A 26,630-nucleotide genomic window follows, 5' to 3' on the forward strand; every position below is an offset into this window, starting at 1 on the left:
ATTATGAATTGTGTTCACACAGCTAACGTTAGTTCAGATGTTCTTGGTGGTAGTTAGTTAGTTAGCTAGCTACGTTGTCACACAGCATCGGATATTCTTGGTTGTCAGGATTTGTGACTAACGTTAGCTTATATAGTGTGTGTGTGGGGGGGGGGCTGTATTCTTTCTAACCATGACCATCTCGCCTCTGTCGTCACGAGTTACCACAACCACAAATTCATAATTATGGCTAAACACTGCCTATTTAAAAAAGTGTGTGTGTGTTTAGTTTTAAATTTGAGCTTGCTAGGTTAATGCTTTTTGCCAGAACACTGTATAACAAAGATGTTTTTATCATTCAAGAAGAAGGCTCTCGATTAGTGTGTATTTATTTAACCCAGATGTTGCTCTTCTCCCTCTCATGTCTTGCAGAGATGGCGGGATGCTGCGGACTGCGGGGCAGAGATGCTCCGCTTCGTGGTGGAGCAGGTGCCACAGATCTACTGCCTGGAGGTGGAGTCCAACTCTCAAGAGGAGGAGGAAGTGGTGCAGAGCCGTCTTCTGCAGCCACTGGAGTGTTTCCTGTTCGGGGAGGACCCTCAGGCCGGCCTGGAGAAGCTCCAGCAGGGCAGTGCCTCCTCACAGCTTTGTGGACGTGTCTTCAAGGAGGGGGAGACTGTCTACTCCTGCAGGTCAGAACCAGCTTACTAATTGTCATGAATCAATGCTCATTAAGACAGAGGTTTCATAACTTCTGAACCAACTCAGTCAGTAGTTGTAAGAAACAGAAATATTTCTGTTTCTCTGTCAAGAAACAGAAATATGAAGAATCTGTTGACCATATGAACGTGATGACCTTTTTAGTAACCCGATTAGATATAAGCTCAGAAGGTGAGTTATTTAAAAAAAAAAAATAATAATAATTCTCCCCCTCTTAACTCGACTAGTAATGTGGTTCAAAGATCTATGTAAATATATCAAAATAGTTACTTAGAATTGATTTGCAAAAGCTGCAGTTCTATTATTACCTAATTGGCCTACCTTTTGGTCACCTCACACACTACAACACTACAGTACTTAGCCTAACTGGCTCTAATTAATAGTTAAGTTAATTCTGTATCAGATTTTAATGTGTGACTGCGTGCTTTCGGGCCAACTGTTGAGATGTGTGTGATCAAATTACGACTCTAACCTCCTGTGGGCCTGATTACAGGGACTGTGCGATAGATCCCACATGCGTACTGTGCATGGACTGCTTCCAGGACAGTGTGCACAAGGGCCATCGTTATAAAGTAGGTTCCCATTTAAAAAGTTTTTTTTGGGGGTGGTTTTAGTGTTTAACATAAGTATTGATAACATCTCGTGAAATCTCACCTGCTGTCTGTGTCCATTACTGATCCTCAATGTTGTGTGATTTTTATAGATGCACGCTTCATCAGGAGGGGGGTTCTGTGACTGTGGGGATCTGGAGGCCTGGAAGACTGGGCCCTGCTGCTCCAAACACGACCCAGGGGCTCCCACTGCCATGGAAACGGTGCGTTTCATAACAGCCGGAAGAGAGGGGGGGGGGGGGGGGGTCACATTTTATTTTTCCATTCTGTGTTGATGACCTCAGTGTGCTCCTTTTCCTGTCTTGAGTTGGAGAATGCACTTTTGGCCTTCAACAAGAAAGTGTCTGGGAAAATGACACTTGGTCAGCCTCCATCACAAAACAAATTAGTGCTGGAATGACAGAGGGAGGGTGGTTGCAGAGCGGCCTTATGGAAAATAAGGGGATGAGATAAAGGCAGTCTACTGACGTTCTATTTAATTTGGTCCACTTATGTTAAATTATCATCCATCAACAATGTTTCCATATCAACGTGGAATGGCTTTTGCTGATAAGAAACAATTATAAATAGGCCTAAATGGAGGGGCATTCAAGTCATTGACCAGTGTGGTGAACAGTCATGAAACAAAAGTGGTTGAGTACTGATTACTTATGCAGCCCAGCCCAGGTGTTGTCTGGCTTTCCTTACCCAGTATGTTGAGATGACTGGGCCTTCCTCTGATAAGATCAGGAGCGGTGAGCAAACACAGAAGGCCCATGTGGCTCATTGCCTCTTTCCGTAAACAGTAGGTGCCTCTTGTAGGCTGTGCGCTGCCCTGTAGGCTGCTTTTTAGTGACACATCACAACACTGTCTGGGTTTCAAACAAGGAAGCTCTCAGGCGGGTAATTTCTCAGACCTAATGTCTAGTGATAGATTACATCCCCTATTTTGACATGGTAGTGTGACATGGTGTCTAGAATAGATAAACAGACAAACTGACTGTAGCTCTACCTATGTGTTATTTTGCCTATGTGTCGAATAACGTTTGTGTTCTTTTTGATAGTCTGTACACTTCTGATTGTAGTCTTACAGTGCATTTGGAAAGTATTCAGACCCCTTGACTTTTTCCCACATTTTGTTACGTTACGGGCTTGTTCTAAAATTGATTAATATTTTTTTTCCCCCTCATCAATCTACACACAATACCTGATAATGGCAAAGCAAAAATATATAAAACAAATATTACTGAAATATTACATTTACATAAGTATTCAGATCCTTTACTAAGTACTTTCTTGAAGCACCTTTGGCAGTGATTACAGCCTCGAGACTTCTTGGGGGTCAGGGTAGAGAACATCACTTCTAAAATGAGATCATATGAATTAATACATACTGTGCTAACTGAATACAAAACCAAATGAAACAAATATTTTCTAACATTGTTCCACATATGATAATAGATATGATTATTACACCTACATATGAAACATCATTCATTTTTAACATAATATAGTGTGCTATAAGCACAGCACTTATTAATTTAATGAATAACATTAGTTCCGATTTCTTATTTTACTATTGAGTTATTAAATAACCTCAGTGAATTATTTATTCAGGCAGCCATAGACTGCAGATGGATTAGGAAGCGTATGATTGTATAAGTAGGCTCAATCATTATTATAATTTAAATATAAGTCAGTGCCTTAACATGTAACACACAGCCAAGTGTCGGATTACGGATGGCCCTGAATGAATCATGAATAATTAGGAAAGTTACAGAAGCACAAATATCATACCCCCAAGACATGCTAACCTCTCACCATCATAAAACATACTATATTCTTATTTACAATAAAAGTGACTCAAATGACTACATTATTTACCATTAATTTATATTAGGCTCACAATAATCTGAAACACAACCAAAACAAACAGCAAATGCATCCAACAAGTTTGTCGAGTCACAGGCTTGATGTAATCATAGAGTGCTAGGAATATGGAACCAAATACTAAACATTTGACTACTTTAATACACAAGTGAATTTGTCCCAATAATTTTGGTTCCCTAAAATGGGGGGGACTATGTACAAAAAGTGCTGTAATTTCTAAACGGTTCACCCGATATGGATGGAAAATACCCTTCAAGCTGACGGTCTGCACTTTACCCTCATAGTCATTTGTATCATTTCAAATCCAAAGTGCTAGAGTACAGAGCCAAAACAACAGAAAATGTCACTGTCCCAATTAGGGCAGTCCGACTGAGAGTCGTCTGTTCTTAAGCGTGTATTTTTTAAACATGCATTTTTCCATGTACAGTACCAGTCAAAAGTTTGGACACCTACTCATTCAAGTGTTTTGCTTAGTATTTTTTTTTTCTTCATTGTAGAATAGTAGTGAAGATATCAAAACTATGAAATAACACATAAGGAATCATGTACTAACTAAAAAAGTGTTTAACAAATCAAAATATATTTTAGATTCTTAAAAGTAGCCACCCTTTGCCTTTGACAGCTTTGCACACTCTTGGCATTCTCTCAACAAGCATCACCTGGAATGCTTTTCCAGCATAAGGTGAGCACTTGTTGGCTATGGTCCAACTCATCCCAAACCATCTCAATTGGTTTGAGGTCGGGTGATTGTGGAGGCAAGGTCATCTGATGCAGCACCATCACTCTCCTTCTTGATCAAATAGTACCTTACACAGCCTGGAGGTGGGTCATTGTCCTGTTAAAAAACAAATGATAGTCCCACTAAGCGCAAACCAGATGGGATGGCATATCGCTACAGAATACTGTGATAGCCATGCTGGTTGTGTGTCTTGAATTCTAAATAATCACAGACAGTGTCACCAGCAAAGCAGCCCCACACCATCACACCTCCTCCTCCATACTTCATGTTGGGAACCACACATGCAGAGATCATCTGTTCACCTACTTTGCGTCTCACAAAGACACAGCGGTTGTAACCAAACATCAAATTTGGACTCATCAGACCAAAGGACATATTGCCACCGGTCTAATGTCCATAGCTCGTATTTCTTGGCCCAAGCAAGTTTCTTCTTCATGTTTGTGTCCTTTTAGTAGTGGTTTCATTGCAGCAGTTCGACCATAAAGGCCTGATACACAGTCTCCTCTGAACAGTTAATGTTAATGTGTCTGTTACTTGAACTCTGAAGCATTTATTTGGGCTGCAATTTCTGAGGCTGGTAACTAATGAACTTATCCTCTGCAGCAGAGGTAACTCTGGGTCTTCCTTTCCTGTGGCGGTCCTCACGAGAGCTGCTCAACTAAAACAATCTCAGTCGATCAACAGGCTAATGACCAAACAATTGACCAGTCGACTAATTGGGGTCAGCCCTAGTCCCAATACTTTTGTATCTCCTGTCCAGCTTGTTTATCAAATTACATTTTATTGAGCACATACTTGTTTTTAGCAGATGTTATTGCAGGTTTAGTGAAATGCTTGTGCTTCTAGTTCCGACAGTGCAGCAATATCTAATAAGTAAAAACTAACAATTTCACAACAAATGCCTAATACACACAAATCTAAGTAAAGGAATGGAATTAAGAATATATGGATGAGCAATGTCAGAGTGGCATAGACTAAGATACTGTAGATAGTATAGAATTAAGCAATAAGGCACGAGTGGATGTGGTATTTGGCCAATATACCACGGCTAAGGGCTGTTCTTAGCACGATGCATCGCGGAGTGCCTGGACACAGCCCTTAGCCGTGTTATATTGGCCATATACCACAAATCCCCAAGGTGACTTATTGCTATTAAAAACAGGTTAACAACGTAATTAGATCCATAAAATAAATGTTTTGTCATACCCGTGGTATATGGTCTGCTATACCATGGCTGTCAGCCAATCAGCATTCAGGGTTCGAACCACCCAAGTTATTATACAGTATGTACATATGAGATGAGTGATGCAAGATATGTAAACATTTATTACAGTGACTATAGTGTTCCATTTATTAAAGTGACCAATGATTTCAAGTCTGTGTACCTAGGCAGCAGCCTCTCTGTACTAGTGATGGCTATTTAAGTCTGATGTCCTTAAGATGGAAGATGTTTTTAATTCTCTGGGTCCCAGCTTTGATGCAGCTGTACTGACCTCGCCTTCTGGATGATAGCGGAGTGAACAGGCAGTGGCTCGGGTGGTTGCTGTGCTTGATGATCTTTTTGGCCATATTGTGACATCGAGTGCAGTAGATGTCCTGGAGGGCAGGTAGTTTGCCCCCGGTGATGCGTTGTGCAGACCACACCACCCTCTGGAGAACCCTGCGGTTGTGGGCGGTGCAGTTGCCGTACCAGGCAGTGATACAGCCCGACAGAATGCTCTCAATTGTGCATCTGTAAAAGTTTGAGGGTTTTAGTTGACAAGCCAAATGAGCAATGTTTATAATGTTCTTGAAGCCGTCTTTCCTGACTATATAAATAGGAATCATATCCTTGTTTGTGATAGGTGATATCTTCTGTGATTTCTATGTGTAGGTGGGATGTTTTTCTGTAGGGTGGTAAAACTTAAAAATGCATCAGCAGTCAATGCCTGCTTAACATTGGTGGCTGAGATGCTTTTCTGCTGTCAGTTAATAATTAAAAATAAAAAAAACATGTCACCATGCAATTGTCATAAAGTAGGGAATGGTTCTTCAAATTATTGAATAAATGTGTGGTGTTGTCACCACAACACTTGTATTTGGTTGACATCGGTTTGCCTGTAGCTGAAATGCTGCCATACCACTGAAGATGCTTTGTCACCAAATCGGTGGTCTCGTTGGCACTAGCAGCACTCATGTTTCCGACACAATGTGAAGCCCTTTCCAGCATCTAACTGCGTGTTCAAGGCGGGGAAGCTTGTGATTGGCAAGTGTGTGCATGCCATGCAGAGTAAGAGAGCCCGCTTGTTATTGGTCAGCATCCTCTGTGCACGTAGAGATTGAATGAAGCTAGCGCATTTGGAGGAGGTACCATAGTTTTAGTTTTTTTTGTATTAACGTAATATCAAAGAAAGGAGATAATCGCAGTCTCTTGTGATATGGGTATCGCATTTTTGATCTGAATTTGATTAAATCGTGCAGCCCTAACGTCTCTATTTCGAAACGGTATATCGTCCAAACCTAGTCTATGCCATATTATGTAGTGTACAGTTTAGATGTTAGTCTTGTCTTCCTCTTTTGTTAAGAGATTAGTCAATTTGGCAGTACGTCCAACCAGAGTTGTAGGTAGTGGCGGACTGAAGATGGCAGACTGAACATAGTTATATAGAGCACCTCAAGATGAAAACGTAATATTCAATATCGGTAAGTTAGATTAAATATTAGCACTACACAATCTGGAGGGTGATAAACTTCAATCTGGATAACGAAACAAATCTTAAGACTAGAGAAATTTATCGACAAATATTATGAAAACAAGCAACACCTAAACATGATGGAGAGTAAGATAGGGGAAACTATTTCAAAATGAAAATATGACCCTTCTACAGACACAGACAATTTAATATTTTCACCCCCGGGAATGGTAAAGGTCGAAACCGATTTGTTTAAATCAATAAATTACAAACGGGGTATACTTGAATTAGTCAATAAGGATATAAAAGAGTTGAAGTCAAGCCTCGAGATGAGTGATGAAAAAGCTGCGACATTGGAGAAAGATAAAAACAAACTAAAAGGGACAGTCAATAAGATTGAAATCGAAGTGAATGAACTTAAAAAGGAGAACACCATTCTGAGAGAAGCCTTACTTGACCTACAGACTAGATCCATGAGAGAGAATCTCGTACTTACACATATCCAAGAGAGAAAATGAGAAGTTCCTGAGTCTGTAGTTAGAGTTCCTCCTTAAAGAGCTTCAGATTCCAAATGAAGCTATCGACAAAATTTAACTCGAATGTGTACACCGCTTCGGACAGAGAGGGCAGAGGTATGAACGCCCAATCGTTGCCAAATTTGCATCTTTTAGAGATAAAATAATGGTTAAAAGACTTGCTGGGACCAAAATTGGCATGAATGACCAGTTCCCGAAGGAAATTGCAGAATGGCGTATCCAATTTTCAAGGAAAATAGATTAAAAGGGAAACGAGTAGCTCTCGTCATCGATAAACTATATATTGATAATCAGTTGTTCAGAGACACAAAGACGAATCCATGTCTATTTAAAAAAAAATACGAAGTTCTTATAGACAAGGAAATTAATGAAACACAATTCTAGCCTGGTTATGGATTGTAATAAAACAAAAACAAATGTAGCTTTTTTTTATATTTCTTCAAATATAACTAATTGGAACACAAAAGCATGCGAGGCAGGGTTGGTCCTGCAAAGCCCGAGCCCCCTAAAGGGAGAGAATTCTATACAAGGACATTCTCAAAGCTGCTTATGAGAACCTTGACGACCTTGTACCTAGCCAGTGGGGATTCCGGTGGGGTGCCCCCACCCAGGCAATGGCAGTGCTGGCTTTAACTAGCTGCAGTAACCCATGGGAGGGGGTCACATTCGGACATTCAGAGAGGGGTATATTATTTTGGCCCTGGTGGCACAAAATCAAAAGTCTGACTGCATGGAGATACTTGGGAAAATGGTCAATATGTGGGAAAGTGTGGGTCTTTCAGGGAAAAGGGGTACATTTGACCTCCCATCATCCTGGACATGACAATGGTTAATCTCCCCATTTCTGCCCATTTTTGTTTTGCACAGTCTTGCAGGCCTTCTCATACAGCTGCAACTGTATATGCAGTTGTAAATCAAGACCTTTCTTGAGTTGGGCTCTGGGATGGTGCAATTGTTGAGAATGTGACCCTATGGTTATGTGGGGGAAAGGTTTGAGTGTGTATGTGCGTATCCCACAATTGTTGCGAAGGAGTAAAAGATGTTAGGGACAATATAGGATGATTCACAATAATTGTTTGCTAATATAATAATTGCTTGCAATATTGTAATTTTGATAATGGTGAGACTGGTGAGAGGTAAAATCCTTTGCATAAATTGCCTACATCATTGATGTTTACAGAGAAAATCGGCCCAAGAATTGAACACTGTGGCACATCCATAGAGACTGCCAGAGGTACGGACAACAGGCCCTCCGATTTGACACACTGAACTCTGTCTGAGAAGTAGTTTGTGAACCAGGCGAGGCATTCATTTGGGAAACCAAGGCTGTTGAGTTTGCCGCTTAGAATGTGGTGATTGACAGAGTCGAAAGCCTTGGCCAGGTCGATGAATACAGCGGCACAGTATTGTCTCTTATCAATGGGGGTTGTGATATCGTTTAGGACCTTGAGCATGGCAGAGGTGCACCCATGACCAACTCGGAAACCAGATTGCATAGTGTAGAAGGTACGGTGGGATTCGAAATGGTCGGTGATCTGTTTGTTAACTTGGCATTCGAAGACCTTAGGGTAGGATAGATATAGGTCTGTAGCAGTTTGGGTCTAGAGTGTCTCCCCCTTTGAAGAGGGGGATGACCGCGGCAGCTTTCCAATCTTTGGGGATCTCAGACGATACGAAAGAGAGGTTGAACAGGCTAGTAATAGGGGTTGCAACAATTTCAGCGGATAATTTTAGAAAGAGAGGGTCCAGATTATCTAGCCTGGCTGATTTGTAGGGTTCCTGATTTTGCAGCTCTTTCAGAACATCAGCTATCTGGATTTGAGTGAAGGAGAAATAGGGGAGACTTGGACAAGTTGCTGTGGGGGGTGCAGGACTGTTGACTGAGGTAGGGTTAGCCAGGTGGAAAGCATGGCCAGCTATAGAAAAATGCTTATTGAAATTCTCAATTATCGTGGATTTATCAGTGGTGACAGTGTTTCCTAGCCTCAGTGCAGTGGGCAGCTGGGAGGAGGTGCTCTTATTCTCCATGGACTTTAGTGTCTCAAAAGTTTTGGAGTTTGTGCTACAGGATGCAAATTTCTGTTTGAAAAAGCTAGCCTTTGCTTTCCTAACTGCCTGTGTATATTGGTTCCTAACTTCCCTGAAAAGTTGCATATCGCGGGGGCTGTTCGATGCTAATGCAGTACGCCACAGGATGTTTTTGTGCTGGTCAAGGGCAGTCAGGTCTGGAGTGAACCAGGGCCTATATCTGTTCCTGGTTCTACATTGAAAAGGGCATGCTTATTTAAGTTTGTGAGGAAAGCACTTTTAAAGAATTACCAGGCATCCTCTGCTGACGGAATGAGGTCAGTGTCCTTCCAGGATACCCAGGCCAGGTAGATTAGAAAGGCCTGCTCGCTGAAGTGTTTTAGGGAGTGTTTGACAGTGATGAGGGGTGGTTGTTTGACCGCAGACCCGTTACGGATGCAGCCAATGAGGCAGTGATCGCTGAGATCCTTGTTGAAGACAGCAGAGGTCTATTTGGAGGGCCAGTTGGTTAGGATGATATCTACGAGGGTGCCCGTGTTTACGGATTTGGGGTTGTACCTGGTAGGTTCATTGATAATATGTGTGAGATTGGGGGCATCAAGCTTAGATTGTAGGATGGCCTTGGTGTTAAGCATGTCCCAGTTTAGGTCACCTAACAGCACGAGCTCTGAAGTAAGATGGGGGACAATCAATTCACATATGGTGTCCAGGGCACAGCTGGGGGCAAAAGGTGGTCTATAGCAAGCGGCAACGGTGAGAGACTTGTTTCTGGAAAGGTGGATTTTTAAAAGTAGGAGCTCAGATTGTTTGGGCACAGACCTGGATAGTAAGACAGAGCTCTGAAGGCTATCTCTGTAGTAGTTCTATCTTGTTGGAAATTTCAGGGTTTTTGGTGGTCTTCCTAAGCCAGGATTCAGACACAGCTAGGACATATAAGGATCCAGTCCATTTAAAAATTGGAGGCCTCTTACACTTCAGTGTTGTGATTCAATAATCCTAGCACGATGCTTGGCGCATAGAATTAAAAAAGGATTGTCAGATATTATTCATCCAAATCAGACAGGTTTTTTACATGGACGATACATTGGAGATAATATAAGACAAGTACTGGAAACAATAGAATACTATGAAATATCGGGGACTCCAGGCCTGGTTTTCATAGCTGATTTTGAAAAGGCTTTTGATAAAGTACGAATGGAGTTTGTATATAAATGCTTAGAATATTTCAATTTTGGGGAATCTCTTCTAAAATGGGTTAAAGTTATGTATAGTAACCATAGGTGTAAAATAATAAATAATGTCTACATCTCAGTAAGTTTTAAACTATCTAGAGTAAAACAAGGTTGTCCACTATCGGCATATCTATTTATTATTGCCATCGAAATGTTAGCTGTTAAAATTAGATCCAACAATAATATTAAGGGATTATAAATCTGTGGCTTAAAAACTGAGGTGTCATTGTATGCTGATGATTCATGTTTTCTTTTAAAACCACAATTAGAATCTCTCCACATCCTCATAGAGGATCTAGATACTTTTGCTATCCTCTCTGGATTAAAACCAAATTATGATAAGATATTACATTTTGGATCACAAAAAAATGCAAATTTTACATTACCGTGTAGTTTACCAATTAAATGGTCTGATGGAGATGTGGACAAACTCGGTATACAAATCCCAAAAGAAAGAAATGAGCTCTCTACAATACATTTTTATAAAATAGATAAGATCTTGCTACCATGGAAAGGAAAATACCTGTCTATTTGTGGGAAAAAAATCACCCTGATTAACTATTTAGTCATATCACAGTTTGCCTATTTGCTTATGGTTTTGCCTATACCTAATGACCTGCCTTTTTTAAATTATGTGAACAAAAAATATTCAATTTTATTTGGAATGGCAAGCCAGACAAAATTAAAAGGGCCTATTTATATAACAAATGTGAATTTGGAGTGCAAAAATGATTAAATATTAAAGCATTAGACCTCTCACTAAAGAAATCAGTAAAGAAATCAGTCATTGGTAGGAATGTCTCATTCAAGAATGGCCTTTTCCTCTCTATTCAGATTACAACTGCTCACTTTCGGTTGTTTGAAAAGGAAATAATCTCCCAAATATAATTTTTTTTTAAAAACAAGCCTTAGAAAGTTGTTTGCAATTTCAGTTTAATCCACCTGAAAAGACTAATACAACAAATATTGTGGTTAAACTCAAATATACTAATTGATGGAAAAAAACATATATTTTTAAAGAAATGTAAATATTAAAAAAAGGTATAATTTTAGTGAATGATATCATAAATAGGACTGGTGGAGTTATGTCATACATGCAGCTAACACAGACATATGTAAATGTCTGCTCTACCCAAATTACAACCTACTAATAGCAGCATTACCACAAAAATGGAAGAGGCAAGTAGAAGGGGGAAAAAAGTAAGGAACTTCTACGTCGGCCCTGCATTAAAGAACATAAATGGTTAAAGAAAAGTGTGATAAATAAAAACATATACCAATTTCATTTAAGGACCAAAAAATGGACAGCTGTGCCATATAAATGGTGAAATAATAGGTTTTCGATGTGCCATGGAATGGGTACATGGTTTATTAATTGATACGCAAAACAACGCCGGATTCAAAACTTCAAATTTTTCAATTTCAATTACTATACAAAATTCTTGCAACCAATAGAATGTTATATATATATGGGGGATATAATCTTCCCAGCTCTGCAGATTTTGCTGTGAGGAGGCGGAGTCACTAGATCATTTATTTTGGTATTGTCCATATGTAGCTCATTTTTGGTCACAGGTCCAGGAATGGCTAAAAAATTGCAACATTTGCCTAGAACTAATGCCACAGACAGCAATACTGGGTGATTTGAAAAGCCATAGTCAATCAATAATTTAATAATTATTTTAGCAAAAATGTTTATTTTTAATTTACAATCTGTAGAAGTTAGGAGAATAGAAAGGTTCAGTGCTTTTGTGAAGCATCACAGCACAGTTGAAAAATATATGGCAAATAAAAATCCAAAATGGATGCTGTTAAGCCCTAGATGGGAGGGGTTGAATGGAGCTGAAGGGTGGGACTAATAACAAGATAACCAATGTAAAACATACAGGGTCTGTAAAATGTATATAGGTTCAGAAATTTTGCGAAATAGCGCAGTTACAAATAGAAATAAAACTGGATGGGCATCAGAAATAGAGGAAGGACTAAAAACAAACTAAATATAACTATTGTAAAATAGATTGTAAGATGTGTATAAGATGTATAAACTGAAGTGTTATTGTTTATTAGTTTACTCCAATTGGGAGAAGGGTGGTAGGGTTTGCGGAGAATAATAAAGGTATATTCTATAAAAAAAAGTATATGTGTATATGTATGCATATGTTATATGGATATATATATATATTTACCAAAAAAAGATATGGGAATATTAAGCTGATCCACCAAAAAAAGAAAATAAAGAGATTATGTGAAGAAAAACAATGAGCTCTGTCTCATTTGAATTTTCTAAATAACTTTTGTTGGATTAGTTAGTGTATACATTTGTATATGTCTGAACTGTCTTAATTATGCATGTGTAGGGCCCTATAAAGTCTGCGATGTGGACGGAATCACAGAATACAGACATTATAACAACGTTCAACAATATAAATAAATACATTGAATTTAGTAGGAAATCAACTAAATATATAGAATTTATTAGTAAATGATTTCATTTTCCCAAGATTATGATAAGACATGAACAAAATCAAATGCACACGTGATTCATATTGTCATGGAAATTACCACCAGGGACACATGAAGTCAATATTAAATTAATATTTTTTTTATTACTGACAAGCTGGAGAGGTTCCAACAAATGTAATGCACCAAGACAGACAAGTTATATTTGCATGATTTACATGATTAATTATACATATTATTTAATTAACGTTTGGTTCATGCATGTGACCGACCAATACCTCACAAGGCTTCGTCTCTCCACTTTGTGTCACCGTTAGTGATGATGTTAATGACAACCGTCTTCTGGTAGAGGGAAAAGTTATCCCAAAAAACCTTCTCAATTAAATGTTAACTACAAAGTAGTCTATGCCTACCTAACATAATAATAATATCCACTATATATACAAAGTATGTGGACACCCCTTCAAATTAGTGGATTCGGCTATTTCATCCACACCCGTTGCTGACGGGTGTATAAAATCGAGCACACAGCCATTCATTTTCCATAGACAAACATTGGCAGTAGAATGGCCTGTACTGAAGAGCTCAGTGACTTTCAACATGGCACCTTTCAACAAGTAATTTCATGACCTCAGCTCCACCGAACACCTTTGGGATGAATTGGAACGCTGACTGCAAGCCAGGCCTAATCGCCCGACATTGGTGTCCGACCTCACTAATGCTCTTGTGGCTGAATGGAAGCAAGTCCCTGCAGCAATGTTCCAACATCTAGTGGAAAGCATACTTTTGGTCATATCGTGTATCATGATTATTTGCTTCAATCCAGTGGGGATTTGTTTAGCAAACCGATAACCAAGCAAGTCCGATAACCAAGCAAGTCTCTTGCTGGTGTGCACTTCAATTAAAGGGTATGTACACCCAACATTTCTTAGATTTTTGCCAGACCTCCAAATGTTGTCTCCTGATGTAGTTTAAGCATGGTTGTGGACTTAGAACATCCAATTGTGTTGTTTTTCTATTTAAAAACTGTGATTTTGTGAGTAAAAATCTAAACGAAATGAAATATGAAACCTAAGAAAACAAAATGGAGAACATTTAAACATATTTTATAGTGCCCTTACATGTGCAAGACATGATTGTGTGTATCAGATGGCACCATACCATAGGGCGGCAGCCTGCCTAGCAGGTAAGGGCGTTGGGCCAGTAACTGAAAGCTTGCTGGTTTGAATCCCCGAGCCGACTAGGTGAAAAATCTGTCTGTTCCCTTGATCAAGGCACATAACCCTGATTGCTGCTGTAAGTCACTCGGGTTAAGAGCGTCTGCAAAATGACTCAAATGTAAAAATGTGTGTGACTGATACTTTTTGTCTCTGTAGGATGAGTGTGTGTTAGAGCCTGGTTTACGTGAGCGTGCCCAGAAGCTCTTCCAGGTTCTCCTGCGCTACGCTACAGATCTGCTGGTGTGGGAGGAGAGCTATGAGCTAGCAGCAGAACTGCAGCCCAGGTACTAGCCTATTTCTAATGATAACCATAGCACTAAACGTATCCACATTACACCAGTAGTTTTAAATCCAGAATGACATTCAATGTGATTTGTCACAGGGTGAAGGAGGACACATACTACTGTGTACTGTACAACGATGAGCACCACTCATATGACCATGTGATCTACACCCTGCAGCGCTCTGTTCAGTGTGACCACAGTGAGGCACATACTCACACAGCCCTCATCGACAAAGAGGTACTGTCTGCAGGCGTTCTCTGCCATCTGGCATTCTTCATTACTTTCTTTCATTTAAAGCATCTAGATATGTCAATAAAGGGGGGAAAAACGGAAAACGAATGTCTTCTGCTGCGATGTTGAACTCTCGTTGTTATTATAGCTATGCACTTGAAATTGATCATTCTGTTTTGAATGCAGGGTCGCCGGGCAGTGAAGCGAGGGAAGCTCCGGTCTTGCCAACAAGCTAAGGACCTCATCAGGGTAAATCATAGCCTTTTATAAAACTGCAAAAGGCAAATTTTGCCATAGAACTTAATCACCTACAGTGTTCTGAGTCAGACATCTTACCCCTGCTAAATGCTGTGTTGTTGTAGTCCTACGTTGGACTACATCTCCCTGCAGCCACTGACCTCTAACCCATGCTGTCTTCTGTGTTGTGCTTTTAGTCCCACTCGGAGCACATCTCCCTGCAGCCCCTGCGTGTGGAGATCCTCCACTCTGCAGTCATGGCCCACCAGAGCTTTGCCATGCGACTGGGCACCTGGTTTCAGCAGATCATCGGCTACTCAGTGGGGTTCAGGCAGGTGTTCTGCCAGGTGGCTCTGGAGCCCAGCTCAGAGGGTGACCAGCCCAGCCTCATCAGCCGACTCATGCTGCACGACTCCAGGCTATACAAAGGCAAGAAGACCTTGATCCATACTTCATTCTTTCTCTACATTAAGATGCACCTCTGTTTTGCCTCCAGTCCATCACATTCAAGCCCCTTCTCTTCTTTCCACCAGGAGCCCGCAAGTTCATTCATGAGTTGATCTTCTGTAGCCTGCTGATGGAGACTGAGTACAAGAGGCGCTTTGCCATTGAGTTCACCAAGGTATGTCAGAAGTCAGTAGTACACTGATATGTTTCAAAATAAATGCAACCTTTACATTACAATTTTGTGGCTAACCTATACTGTACGTCCCACCCTTTTGCCCTCACTGTCTTTCAGCATTACAAACAACTGCAGAAGGACTACACACTTGATGACCATGAGAGGAGCATATCCATTACAGCTCTATCTGTGCAGATCTTCACCGTACCCACTCTGGTGAGGGCGATGGCCATCCATGTAATATAAAGTAAACATTTGCCAGGCTTAGCTCACATACCACTGTATCCTTCTCTCTCTCTGTTCAGGCCAGGCAGCTGATTGAGGAAGGGAATGTGATCAAGGTGATCGTTGACACCGTCATGGAGCTGCTGTCGGAGCACCTGGATGCCAACCATCGCTTCCACTTCCAGGGGTACAACTCAGACAAGTTCTTCCGGATCCAGGTGATCTTCCACGACCTCAGGTGGGTGTGACATACTAGTCAGCTTAATCTCTGACATTAAGGAATATGTCTCTTGCTATAGCTGCCTGATGCTTATCCGTAATATGAAAGTGTTCTACTCCACAGGTACATTCTGATCAGCAAGCCCTCTTTGTGGACTGAGGAGCTGAGGACCCAGTTCCTGGAGGGGTTCAGGGTCTTCTTGGGGCTCCTCCACTGCATGCAGGTACACTCAGTCGCTTTACACTCTGGAGTAACTGTCGGGCGGTAGGGCGTTTGTATTGACTTGCAGCCTTTGCCTCCATCATGAAATACATCAGATGGTTGTTCTCTTGGTAGGGTATGGAGGAGGTGAAGCGGCAGTTTGGTCAGCACATCGAGGTCGAGCCTGAATGGGAGGCTGGGTTTTCTATCCAGAGACAGCTACGACACATCCTCGTCATGTTCCAGGACTGGTGTTCATCTGATGTAAGTCCTCACGCAATGCTTTTTAAAATCCCCAAATCCCTAAATCTCTGATAAATATGGAAAAGTGTATGTTCCTGTGTACTTGACTGGCATCTCTGCGCATGCCCCTCCCCCAGGAGACTGTTCTCCTCCTGTCCTTCAGGGAGTGCCACAGGGCGCTGATGCGCTGCAATAACCAACCCTTTCAAAGCGAGGCCACAGACTACTACATGTGTAAACACATCCTCCATGTCAGCCCGTACAAGGTGTCCCAGGAGCCTGTCAGCATACACCTGCCCATCTCCAGGGCGCTCGCTGGTGAGGAGAACCATACTGTCCATCTGTCTGCCCCTATGGGCCTTGGAAAATTGCTCTGTGTTGGGACAGTAGTTGGGGTTGTGTAAATGAAGATGGCGTTATGGAAATGAAGATCATACAGCATGCCTATTGGTTTTCCATGGAAAAATGAAAACACAAAGCAGACCAAACTCGTTGGTCCTTTAAAAACCTGCTGTATGTAAAATATTGTGTACTATAGCTTGGAAAATAAATACATGTGACTCTGGATGACAGCATAATGTTTGTTTCCAACATTAGGGCTGTTTTCCTAAAGAAGTAAAACAATGTCCTATATAAGTTATTGCGATACTGGTATCATCCCAGCCCTATTGGTTATGCTGTCATTCCACCTTCACAATAATGTTCTTTGGTGTATCTTTAGTTTTACGGAACCTCTAATGCCAGTTCCTTATGATCCCCAGGCCTGTATGTACAGCTGTGTTATACAGGGGCAGTCAGACGCCTCCACGAATTCATGGATCCAGTAAGTATCTGTGACGAGTGAAAACTCACTTTAAATCTTTCCATCGGTTTTCTTGTGTTTCATCTGTCGGTAGTCAGTAAGAATCAGCGTTGTATCTGCAGACTATCTTCTTCCCTCTGCTGTTGCTAAATGACAGAGATGTCTATGTGTTACAGGAGAGCTGTGACTTCACCTGGTTTGCAGAGCATCCTCTGCGCTGTGTGGTGCTGGCTGCCCAAGTCTCAGCTGAGATGTGGCGCAGGAACGGCCTCTCGCTTGTCAGCCAGGTGAAAGGCGGGATGTGATGGCTTGGATGGGCTGATGGTGTCAACTGTTGCTAAAACTGGAACTTTTCAAAGTTTTTATTTCACATTTTATGATTGCTTAAATGTCAGTGTTTCAATGTAAGATTATTTGTAATTTCCAGGTGTATTATTACCATGATGTAAAATGCAGGGATGAGATGTATGACAAGGATGTCATCATGCTACAGGTTAGTGTTTCAACAGCAACATTGTTCTGCACTCCCCTCCCTTTTTATTCTATGGAGTCTCCTGACTACCACTACATAATCGGAAGTCTCCTCTCAACTTTTTACAGATTGCTGCTTCCAAAATGGACCCCAACCACTTCATCATGCTGATCTTGCAGAGATTTGAGCTCTTTGATGTGTTCAATGGAAGCCTCGCAAGCAAAGACCAAGTAAGAGAGACCATTGACTATTGGTTCAAATAAATAATTATTGCATTTCGGAAAAATTGTAAATTAATAAAATACCAATGGTCCTGTTCAGGAACTGCTGAAACAGTGGAACCGGTTAACAGAAGAGATGCTCTACCTCCTCATCATCATTGTTGGTATGTCCCTAATCTGCTTTCTAAATAACATATCTACTTAAGTAAATGTCTGGCGAAATCCTAATATGTAGTTAGTAAGTTGACTGTGTATAGTGACATCTCGTTGGCTAGATGATATAGCAGTTATTGATTATGTTGAGGGGTGTCTCATTCTGTATGTCATGCCCCCTGTGTCCTAGGGGAGCGGTATGTCCCAGGGATCAGTCACGTGACCAAAGAGGATGTGACTATGAGGGAGGTGATCCACCTGCTGTGTATTCAGCCCATGGCTCACAGCAGCCTGGTCAAGGGCCTGCCAGAGAACGTGAGAATGTGGACCTATACTACACCTTTAAAGGCCCACACAGACTGTACTATTTTACCCGTCTTATACCAGGATTTTGCCATCCCAGGCAAATTCTTAGGTTGTAAACGATTGTTGGACGTCTTGGCCCGTTCAGTGTGACAGGGTCTAGGGTTCCGATTAAGCACCACTACGTGGAGTCGTAGTCTCCGACAAAGTTCTGTCAATGTCAGAAATGTTTAGCTTTTATTGTGTTTTGTGGCTGCTGTTACGAGCCGACCTTGTTGACTTGATCAGTAGGAACACGGCTGACACTGAGTATGCACAGAATAATACGATTGAATAGTCAGATTCATATAATGGCTCAATTTAAACGTTTACATGCTTTGCAAGAAGAATGATTTCCCTAATAATCTTTACATGACACATGAAGTCAAGCTAACTGATGGAATTTTGAAAAATGCACAATCGCCAATCAAAGTATACGTTCTACCACAGCGGCCATGTTGTCTTTAGGAAGCATGTTTTATTCTGAGTTCGGACATGCAAGGTTTGCATGTGAACTATTTCTAAGATGCATACTTTCAGTTTTTCCGAACTCATTTCACTCTCCCATAAGAAGTTCCCGCTAGTTAATACAGCCTTGAGGACTTAATTTAAGGTTATGTTTAGACATAATGTTAGCAGTAGGTTTAAGGTTAGGATTGGGATTAAAATCTGCCTTTAAAAGATACACTGCTCAGTCAATCACACTTCTGTGAAATCAAACTGTCCACTTAGGAAGCAACACTAATTGACAATAAAATTCACATGCTGTTGTGCAAATGGAATAGACAACAGGTGGAAATTATAGGCAATTAGCAAGACACCCCCAATAAAGGACTGGTTCTGCAGGTGGTGACCACAGACCACTTCTCAGTTCCTATGCTTCCTGGCTGATGTTTTGGTCACTTTTGAATGCTGGCGGTGCTTTCACTCTAGTGGTAGCATGAGACGGAGTCTGCAACCCACACAAGTGGCTCAGGTAATGCAGCTCATCCAGGATGGCACATCAATGCGAGCTGTGGCAAGAAGGTTTGCTGTGTCTGTCAGCGTAGTGTCCAGAGCATGGAGGCTCTACCAGGAGACAGGCCAGTACATCAGGAGAAGTGGAGGAGGCCGTAGGAGGGCAACAACCCAGCAGCAGGACCGCTACCTCCGCCTTTGTGCAAGGAGGAGCAGGAGGAGCACTGCCAGAGCCCTGCAAAATGACCTCCAGCAGGCCACAAATGTGCATATGTCTGCTCAAACGGTCAGAAACAGACTCCATGAGGGTGGTATGAGGGCCCGACGTCCACAGGTGGGGTTGTGCTTACAGCCCACCACCGTGCAGGACGTTTGGCATTTGGCAGAGAACACCAAGATTGGCAAATTCGCCACTGGCGCCCTGTGCTCTTCACAGATGAAAGCAGGTTCACACTGAGCACATGTGACAGACGTGACAGTCTGGAGACGCCGTGGAGAACGTTCTGCTGCCTGCAACATCCTCCAGCATGACCGGTTTGGCAGTGGGTCAGTCATGGTGTGGTGTGGCATTTCTTTGGGGAGCCGCACAACCCTCCATGTGCTCGCCAGAGGTAGCCTGACTGCCATTAGGTACCGAGATGAGATCCTCAGACCCCTTGTGAGACCATATGCTGGTGCGGTTGGCCCTGGGTTCATCCTAATGCAAGACAATGCTAGACCTCATGTGGCTGGAGTGTGTCAGCAGTTCCTGCAAGAGGAAGGCATTGATGCTATGGACTGTCCCGCCCGTTCCCCAGACCTGAATCCAATTGAGCACATCTGGGCCTTCATGTCTCGTTCCATCCACCAACGCTACGTTGCACCACAGACTGTCCAGGAGTTGGCGGATGCTTTAGTCCAGGTCTGGGAGGAGATCACTCAGGAGACCATCAGCCACCTCATCAGGAGCATGCCTAGGCGTTGTAGGGAGGTCAAACAGGCACGTGGAGGCCACACACACTACTGAGCTCATTTTGACTTGTTTTAAGGACATTACATCAAAGTTGGATCAGCCTGTAGTGTGGTTTTCCACTTTAATTTTGAGTGTGACTCCAAATCCAGACCTCCATGGGTTGATCATTTTTGTGTGATTTTGTTGTCAGCACATTCAACTATGTAAAGAAAAAAGTATTTATTTAAGAATATTTCATTTATTCAGATCTAGGATGTGTTATTTTAGTGTTCCCTTTAGGAGGTGCTGACCTGCATACTATGTCAGGAGGAGCAAGAGGTCCAGGCCCGCTCTCCAGCCATGGTGCTGACCGCCTTACTTTTTTTGAGCAGTGTATATTGTATAGGCAAGGGTTTATGACTTTGTGGCTGTGTAAACTAGTGACTAGTGGCTTGAGCTACTGGTTCTGACACAGACGCAGATCAAATACATCACTGCAGTTGATGTAACCTACATCGACTGACGTAGTCTAGCAAGCCTATCGCAGAATGTAACGACTTCATTTAAGCAAATGGTACAATCTGATATCAAGATTAATCATTTGGTAACGTCGCACAGTGTGACGTAATAATCCTGAGAAAAAAGAAGAAACTGGCCCACTGCTCTTGCTAGTATCACTGCTCTTTAATAAGCTTTACGTATCGGCCTGAAGGCCTTCGTCAGAGCTCGTATAAAGCTTTGTAAAGAGCAGTGATACTAATAAGAGCAGTGTGCAGGTTTCTTATGTTATTCAATTGTTACCATGCAACAAAGATGGCTCAGATGTGCAGGTGCCTTTTGAATCATATGTAATAATCCTAAGACTTAATCCGACGTACAGTCTGGGAAGGCCTTCAGCACTAATGCTGTTACCACTTCATCACCCCTTTTATACTGCAACAATGTACTGTCTTTGTTTGTAGGAGAGCCATGAAACTGGCCTGGAAACTGTCATTCCAAAAGTTGCCACCTTCAAGTAAGTGTAACACTAAGGTCATCTTGACCATAATAATACAAATCAAAATAATAAATAATGTTTTCAGCAGAGAATAATGTTTGACAAGCTTTTTCACTGACCTGTTGATCCTCCCATTTAGGAAGCCCGGTGTTTCTGGACACGGCTTGTATGAAGTGAAAAAGGAGTGCCTGCCGGAATTCAATCCCTTCTTTTTTCACTATTCTAAATCTCAGCATAGCAAGGTAGATGTTGGTACAGAGGCTACATACACATTTCTATTTGTTTTTCCAAAGCCATTTTTCCCTTGGCTGCTGGCATTTGCTTATGCATAACCTTGTGAACCCTGAACTCTGTGCTCCAGGCAGAAGATGCTCAGAAGAAGAGAAGAACTCAGGAGGGCAGTGACAAAGGTGAGATGGAACTCATAATCATACGTTCATACAAAGGAACAGTGTTATTATGAGCCAATGCCTGTAGGTGATTCACTATTTGCTAATGATTCATCACTGTCTGTCTCTGTCCATGTCCAGCCCTGCGTCCCCCTGTCCCCCCTCCCTTTTGCCCAGCCTTCTCCAGCATAGTGCATCTGCTGTGTTGTGACATCCTCATCCACATCCTCAGACGAGTCCTGCAGAGAGCTGTGGAGGACCGGGCCACCTACTGGACAGAGGCCATGATCCAGAGGGTACCTTTCGCATGTATTTCTCGCTGTCTCTCTCGCGCTCTCTCTCTTTCTTTTTTATATGAACCATATTAACTGTAACTGTGTGTGCCCCCCCACAGTCCCTGCACCTTATAGGCCAGGGTCTGTTGGAGGAGAAGGCCCAGTTGGGAGCCAGCACTGTGGAGCAGGTCACCTTTGACTTCAGCCTCAAAGCTCGCAGTGAGTGTCCTAGAGATACTACTTTTTGTCTTTAAATATGTGTCTCTTGGTTTAGGGTACAGTTTATATACATTTTTTCTTGAGCCATTTTCTGTTTCTCTACTCGCTCAGCGATCGGCTCCGAGCATAGTAAATCTGTGTTCCACCTCCTGTCCAAGATGACGGCTCTTCCTTCCTTGGAAGCCCAGAAGGATATGATTAAGTGGACACTGCAGGTGGGTTAACTTCATTGTCCTGTTAAGAGATTTGATCATCTTTTTTCAAATTAGATTTTAGACAGTTTACAGTACAACTTTTTGTTTAAATGATCATATTTCTCTTTCTGGTAGATGTTTGAGATGGTGAAGTGCCTTAGGGAGAAGTCCAGTCCAGCAACCTCTATGAGTGTGGAGCAGACCAAGCCAGAAGAGGTAAAAACAGAACATGGGTCATTTTTACACCTTTGTCATGCAACATTTCTGCATTGAAGAATCCTCACCCTTTGTCTATGTCTGATTGTTTGACTCAGATTGTCCCTGACAAAGACAAAGCCGAGCGGAAGAGGAAGGCGGAGGCAGCCAAGCTCCATCGCCAGAAGATAATGGCCCAAATGTCAGCCATGCAGAAGAACTTCATTGAGTCACACAAGATGCTGTATGACAACATGCCAGAGAGTTCCCAGGGGGAGCCTGTGGCCTCCAGAGAGAGGTGAGGAGGATTTAGGGGGAGCTGTTGGCCGTGAGGGAGACTACAGCGTGTTGCCTTTCCTTTAAAGACATGCTTCGGAACTTTGGCGACTACAAAGTATTTTTTTAAACCTCTCGCTTTGGGCTGGATGTGTCCATGTGTAATTCATACATGCATAATTACCTTCTTTCCTCAATTAGCCATGAAATCCCTAGTTTGAAAGCTACAGTTTTTCTGAAAGCTGTGTTGCGCCATTTTCCCTACATTTTCTCTCACGTGGTCCAGCCCCCTAGCAATTTGAGTTCTAGCCAATGACCTTCAGCCCCTAGCAATTTGAGTGACAGCTAGCAAGATGCATACGCAGCAGAGCGAGAGAAAGCAATGACATGGTGCACGTGTGTGACGTAGTACACAGTTTTTGGTGACCACTTTTGGCTCGTGAGCGCTACGTTCAGAACTACTGGCTGAAAAGTATACAAAAGTACTGGAGAATCTCTTTAATAATATACTCTAGCTTGCCTAGTAGTACCTCAAGTTTACTGCAGGAGGGGGAGTGAATTCAAATTTGAATTGGGTTGATTGCTTGAATGAAGGTTAGTGATTAGGAGGACATCTATAACTGATTTAAATGAGTAATTGTGCTGTCATGTTTCTTCCTCCTGTCCTGTAGCTGTGCCATGGAGCTGGGAGAGTTGTGCGTGGCTGTGGGGCCTCAACGGGGCTCCACCCCGGCTGAGAGGGAGGTGCTGACCTGCATACTATGTCAGGAGGAGCAAGAGGTCCAGGCCCGCTCTCCAGCCATGGTGCTGACCGCCTGTGTCCAGAGGTCCACCGTGCTCACACAGTGCCGGGGGAAGACTCTGGCCAACAATGGTTAGTTCTCTTTTTAGTCTCCTCCATTTGATCTCGTGTTGTACACAATACACTCTGACCACTGTGATCTCTTATTGCATTACTGTTGAAATGATTAAAGATGTTAATGTGTTTTTCTGTGTGACAGAGACCATGTACCCCCTCTTCATGCCACCTGACCTGGCTGTGGGGACTCACACTGGCAGCTGTGGCCATGTAATGCACGCCACCTGCTGGCAGAAGTGAGTCACTGCAGTCACGTGTATCAATGAATCATAGGGATGATGATTCCAACATACTATCTTGGGCCTGAAGACCTAAAGATAGATTAGACCTACATCTCATTTTTTTGTTCTGTGTGTTCTAGGTACTTTGAGGCAGTCCAGAACACCACTCGGAACCGGCTCCATGCTGAGCTCATCATTGACCTGGAGAACGGGGAGTACATGTGCCCGCTCTGCAAGTCCCTGTGCAACACTGTGGTTCCTCTCATCCCCTTGGAACCACTCACACTCAACTAGTATGTCTTCCTTTTAGACTTTATTGCCACTTCCTAAATGACTGAGTTTAGATATGTTTTTGGAGTATCCATAAAACTAACTCTGGTTTATGGCCCAGTAGTGAACATATCAGTTGTAACCGACCTGTCCCTTATATCCTGTCTGCAGTGAGAATGCAGAGCTGGTGGGACAGCTCCTCACCCTCCCTCGCTGGATCCAGATCCTCTCTGCCAGGATCAAAGGACTCAAGTCTGTCACTCAGGGACCAGGTAAAGACAGCTGTGTGATCTCACAAAGTCATCTTCGTGGAGAGAGCCCAGGGCTTTTGCAGGTGTGACTCCATTGTGTTTGTGGTCCAGAAAGCAGCAGTGAGACTATCAGTGACGGAGACACTGCCCTCTGCGGGGAAGGCCAGCCAGACTTCCGCTCCATCCTCAGCTTTGGAGTAAAAGAGCCGTGAGTCACACACACACACACACACACACACACACACACACACACACACACACAACCATCTGCTCTTAATGGTTTATTCAAATGTTTCTATAGTGCACGACACACACTGACATCATTTCCATGTTATTGACAGTGTACTATATTATGTATCCACTCACGACATGCTCTGTAATCAGTACTTGTTGATCTTCAGGAGGAAGTACTCTGACAGCATAGCGGAGATGCTGGTGGTGTGTGCCACCACGGTGCACAGGGTGGGGCTGCAGACAGGCCCTAACGAGCTGTGTCCCGCCGTGCCCGTCATGTCCTGGAACACCTGTGCCTTCACCATCCAGGCCATCGGTCAGTCCCACCGACTCTCTACCTCTCCATCGGTTTATTTTTCCATCCTTAATCTAGCTGGACTAATTTTACCATTACTCAGTATGTTTTTTTTTTTCTCCTAACAGAGAACTTGCTACAGGAAGAGGATAAGACACTGTTTGGCTCTTTACAAAACAGACAGGTAGGTCAGATAGATTACAGAGGAGGGACTGTGTTTGACCTATTTTCACCTATCCCCTCGGAGGGTTTTGTCACAGTAACTCTGCTTTCTTTTTCAGCTTGCGGGCCTGAAGGCTGTGGTTCAGTTTTCTGCAACCCAACGCCTCAAGAGCTCCCAGGCTGTCATTCAGAAGCACTTCACAGACATGTTAGGAGGTACACGTTCAAACACCACCCAACACACGATATCCATCCACCTAACATTCTAAACTTATTTTGTGTGATTTGGTATTTTATGTAAAATTTGATTTGGTTGCCTCTCTCTACAGCCTTGTTACCCACCATGAGTTCAGAGAGCACACCTTCTATTCTAGAAGTAGACTTCTTCCACCTTCTGGTAAGTCACCCATCAAATCAAATTGTATTAGTCACATGCGCCTAAAACAACAGGTAGACCTTACAGGGAAATGCTTACTTACGAGCCCCTTTTTTAATCATTTTTTATTTAACCAGGTAGGTCAGTTGAGAACAAGTTCTCATTTACAACTGGGACCTGGCCAAGATAAAGCAAGGCAGTGTGACAAAAACAACACAGTTACACATGGGATAAACAAATGTACAGTCAATAACACAATAGAAACATCTGTATACAGTGTGTGCAAATGAAGTAAGGAGGTAAGGCAATAAATAGGTCAGTAGTGGCGAAGTAATTACAATTTAGCAATTTACACTGGAGTGATAGATGTGCAGATGAGGATGTGCAAGTAGAAATACTGGTGTGCAAAAGAGCAGAAAAACAAATATGGGGATGAGGTAGGTAGTTGGTTGGATGGGCTATTTGTAGATGGGCTGTGTACAGCTGCAGCGATCGTTAAGCTGCTCTGACAGCTGACACTTAAAGTTAGTGAGGGAGATATAATACTTTTTTTTGTGTGCAATTCGTTCCAGTCATTGGCAGCAGAGAACTGGAAGGAAAGGCAGCAAAAGGAGGTGTTGGCTTTGGGGGTGACCAATGAAATATACCTACTGGAACGTGTGCTACGAGTGGGTGTTGCTATGGTGACAAGTGAGCTGAGATAAGGCGGAGCTTTACCTAGCAAAGACTAACAGATGACCTGGAGCCAGTGGGTTTGACAACGAAAATTAAGCGAGGGCCAGCCAACAAGAGCATACAGGTCGCAGTGGTGGGTGGTATATGGGGCTTTGGTGTCAAAACGGATGGCACTGTGATAGACTGCATCCAGTTTGCTGAGTAGAGTGTTGCAGGCTATTTTGTAAATGACATCGCCAAAGTCAAGGATCGGTAGGATAGTCAGTTTTATGAGGGTATGTTTGGCAGCATGAGTGAAGGAGGCTTTGTTGTGAAATAGGAAGCCAATTCTAGATTTAATTTTGGATTCATGTCTGTGACTTCATGTGAGTCTGGAAGGAGAGTTTACAGTCTAGCCAGATACCTAGAATATGTGGACAACTACAAATACCTAAGTCAGAACTGTCCAGAGTAGTGATGCTAGTCGGGCGGGCGGGTTCGGGCAGCGATCAGTTAAAGATCATGCATTTCGTTTTACTAGCATTTAAGAGCAGTT

At 42.5% G+C, this 26,630-nt stretch overlaps 1 protein-coding gene across 1 annotated transcript in view; it reads left to right on the forward strand.

The window, feature by feature from the left end:
* The window catches only part of ubr1 (ubiquitin protein ligase E3 component n-recognin 1), a 37,775-nt gene that overhangs the window by 971 nt on the left and 10,174 nt on the right, over nucleotides 1-26,630 (forward strand). The window contains exons 2-37 of the mRNA XM_036954818.2: nucleotides 412-671; nucleotides 1,193-1,271; nucleotides 1,403-1,513; nucleotides 14,223-14,350; nucleotides 14,449-14,587; nucleotides 14,768-14,830; nucleotides 15,016-15,247; nucleotides 15,352-15,440; nucleotides 15,558-15,656; nucleotides 15,746-15,903; nucleotides 16,009-16,108; nucleotides 16,222-16,350; nucleotides 16,467-16,647; nucleotides 17,091-17,152; nucleotides 17,308-17,418; nucleotides 17,559-17,624; nucleotides 17,732-17,833; nucleotides 17,925-17,988; nucleotides 18,168-18,292; nucleotides 21,170-21,222; nucleotides 21,344-21,446; nucleotides 21,566-21,614; nucleotides 21,735-21,889; nucleotides 21,988-22,087; nucleotides 22,199-22,302; nucleotides 22,417-22,497; nucleotides 22,596-22,774; nucleotides 23,424-23,626; nucleotides 23,754-23,847; nucleotides 23,973-24,125; nucleotides 24,274-24,374; nucleotides 24,465-24,561; nucleotides 24,755-24,903; nucleotides 25,011-25,066; nucleotides 25,164-25,260; nucleotides 25,374-25,441. Coding sequence (XP_036810713.2) covers nucleotides 412-671; nucleotides 1,193-1,271; nucleotides 1,403-1,513; nucleotides 14,223-14,350; nucleotides 14,449-14,587; nucleotides 14,768-14,830; nucleotides 15,016-15,247; nucleotides 15,352-15,440; nucleotides 15,558-15,656; nucleotides 15,746-15,903; nucleotides 16,009-16,108; nucleotides 16,222-16,350; nucleotides 16,467-16,647; nucleotides 17,091-17,152; nucleotides 17,308-17,418; nucleotides 17,559-17,624; nucleotides 17,732-17,833; nucleotides 17,925-17,988; nucleotides 18,168-18,292; nucleotides 21,170-21,222; nucleotides 21,344-21,446; nucleotides 21,566-21,614; nucleotides 21,735-21,889; nucleotides 21,988-22,087; nucleotides 22,199-22,302; nucleotides 22,417-22,497; nucleotides 22,596-22,774; nucleotides 23,424-23,626; nucleotides 23,754-23,847; nucleotides 23,973-24,125; nucleotides 24,274-24,374; nucleotides 24,465-24,561; nucleotides 24,755-24,903; nucleotides 25,011-25,066; nucleotides 25,164-25,260; nucleotides 25,374-25,441 — 4,140 coding nt within the window. The remainder of the gene's footprint in view (nucleotides 1-411; nucleotides 672-1,192; nucleotides 1,272-1,402; nucleotides 1,514-14,222; nucleotides 14,351-14,448; nucleotides 14,588-14,767; nucleotides 14,831-15,015; nucleotides 15,248-15,351; nucleotides 15,441-15,557; nucleotides 15,657-15,745; nucleotides 15,904-16,008; nucleotides 16,109-16,221; nucleotides 16,351-16,466; nucleotides 16,648-17,090; nucleotides 17,153-17,307; nucleotides 17,419-17,558; nucleotides 17,625-17,731; nucleotides 17,834-17,924; nucleotides 17,989-18,167; nucleotides 18,293-21,169; nucleotides 21,223-21,343; nucleotides 21,447-21,565; nucleotides 21,615-21,734; nucleotides 21,890-21,987; nucleotides 22,088-22,198; nucleotides 22,303-22,416; nucleotides 22,498-22,595; nucleotides 22,775-23,423; nucleotides 23,627-23,753; nucleotides 23,848-23,972; nucleotides 24,126-24,273; nucleotides 24,375-24,464; nucleotides 24,562-24,754; nucleotides 24,904-25,010; nucleotides 25,067-25,163; nucleotides 25,261-25,373; nucleotides 25,442-26,630) is intronic.

This window comes from Oncorhynchus mykiss, chromosome 19 (genome assembly GCF_057628025.1).
Source record: "Oncorhynchus mykiss isolate SJ-2025 chromosome 19, ASM5762802v1, whole genome shotgun sequence".
Classification (NCBI taxonomy): Eukaryota; Metazoa; Chordata; class Actinopteri; order Salmoniformes; family Salmonidae; genus Oncorhynchus; species Oncorhynchus mykiss.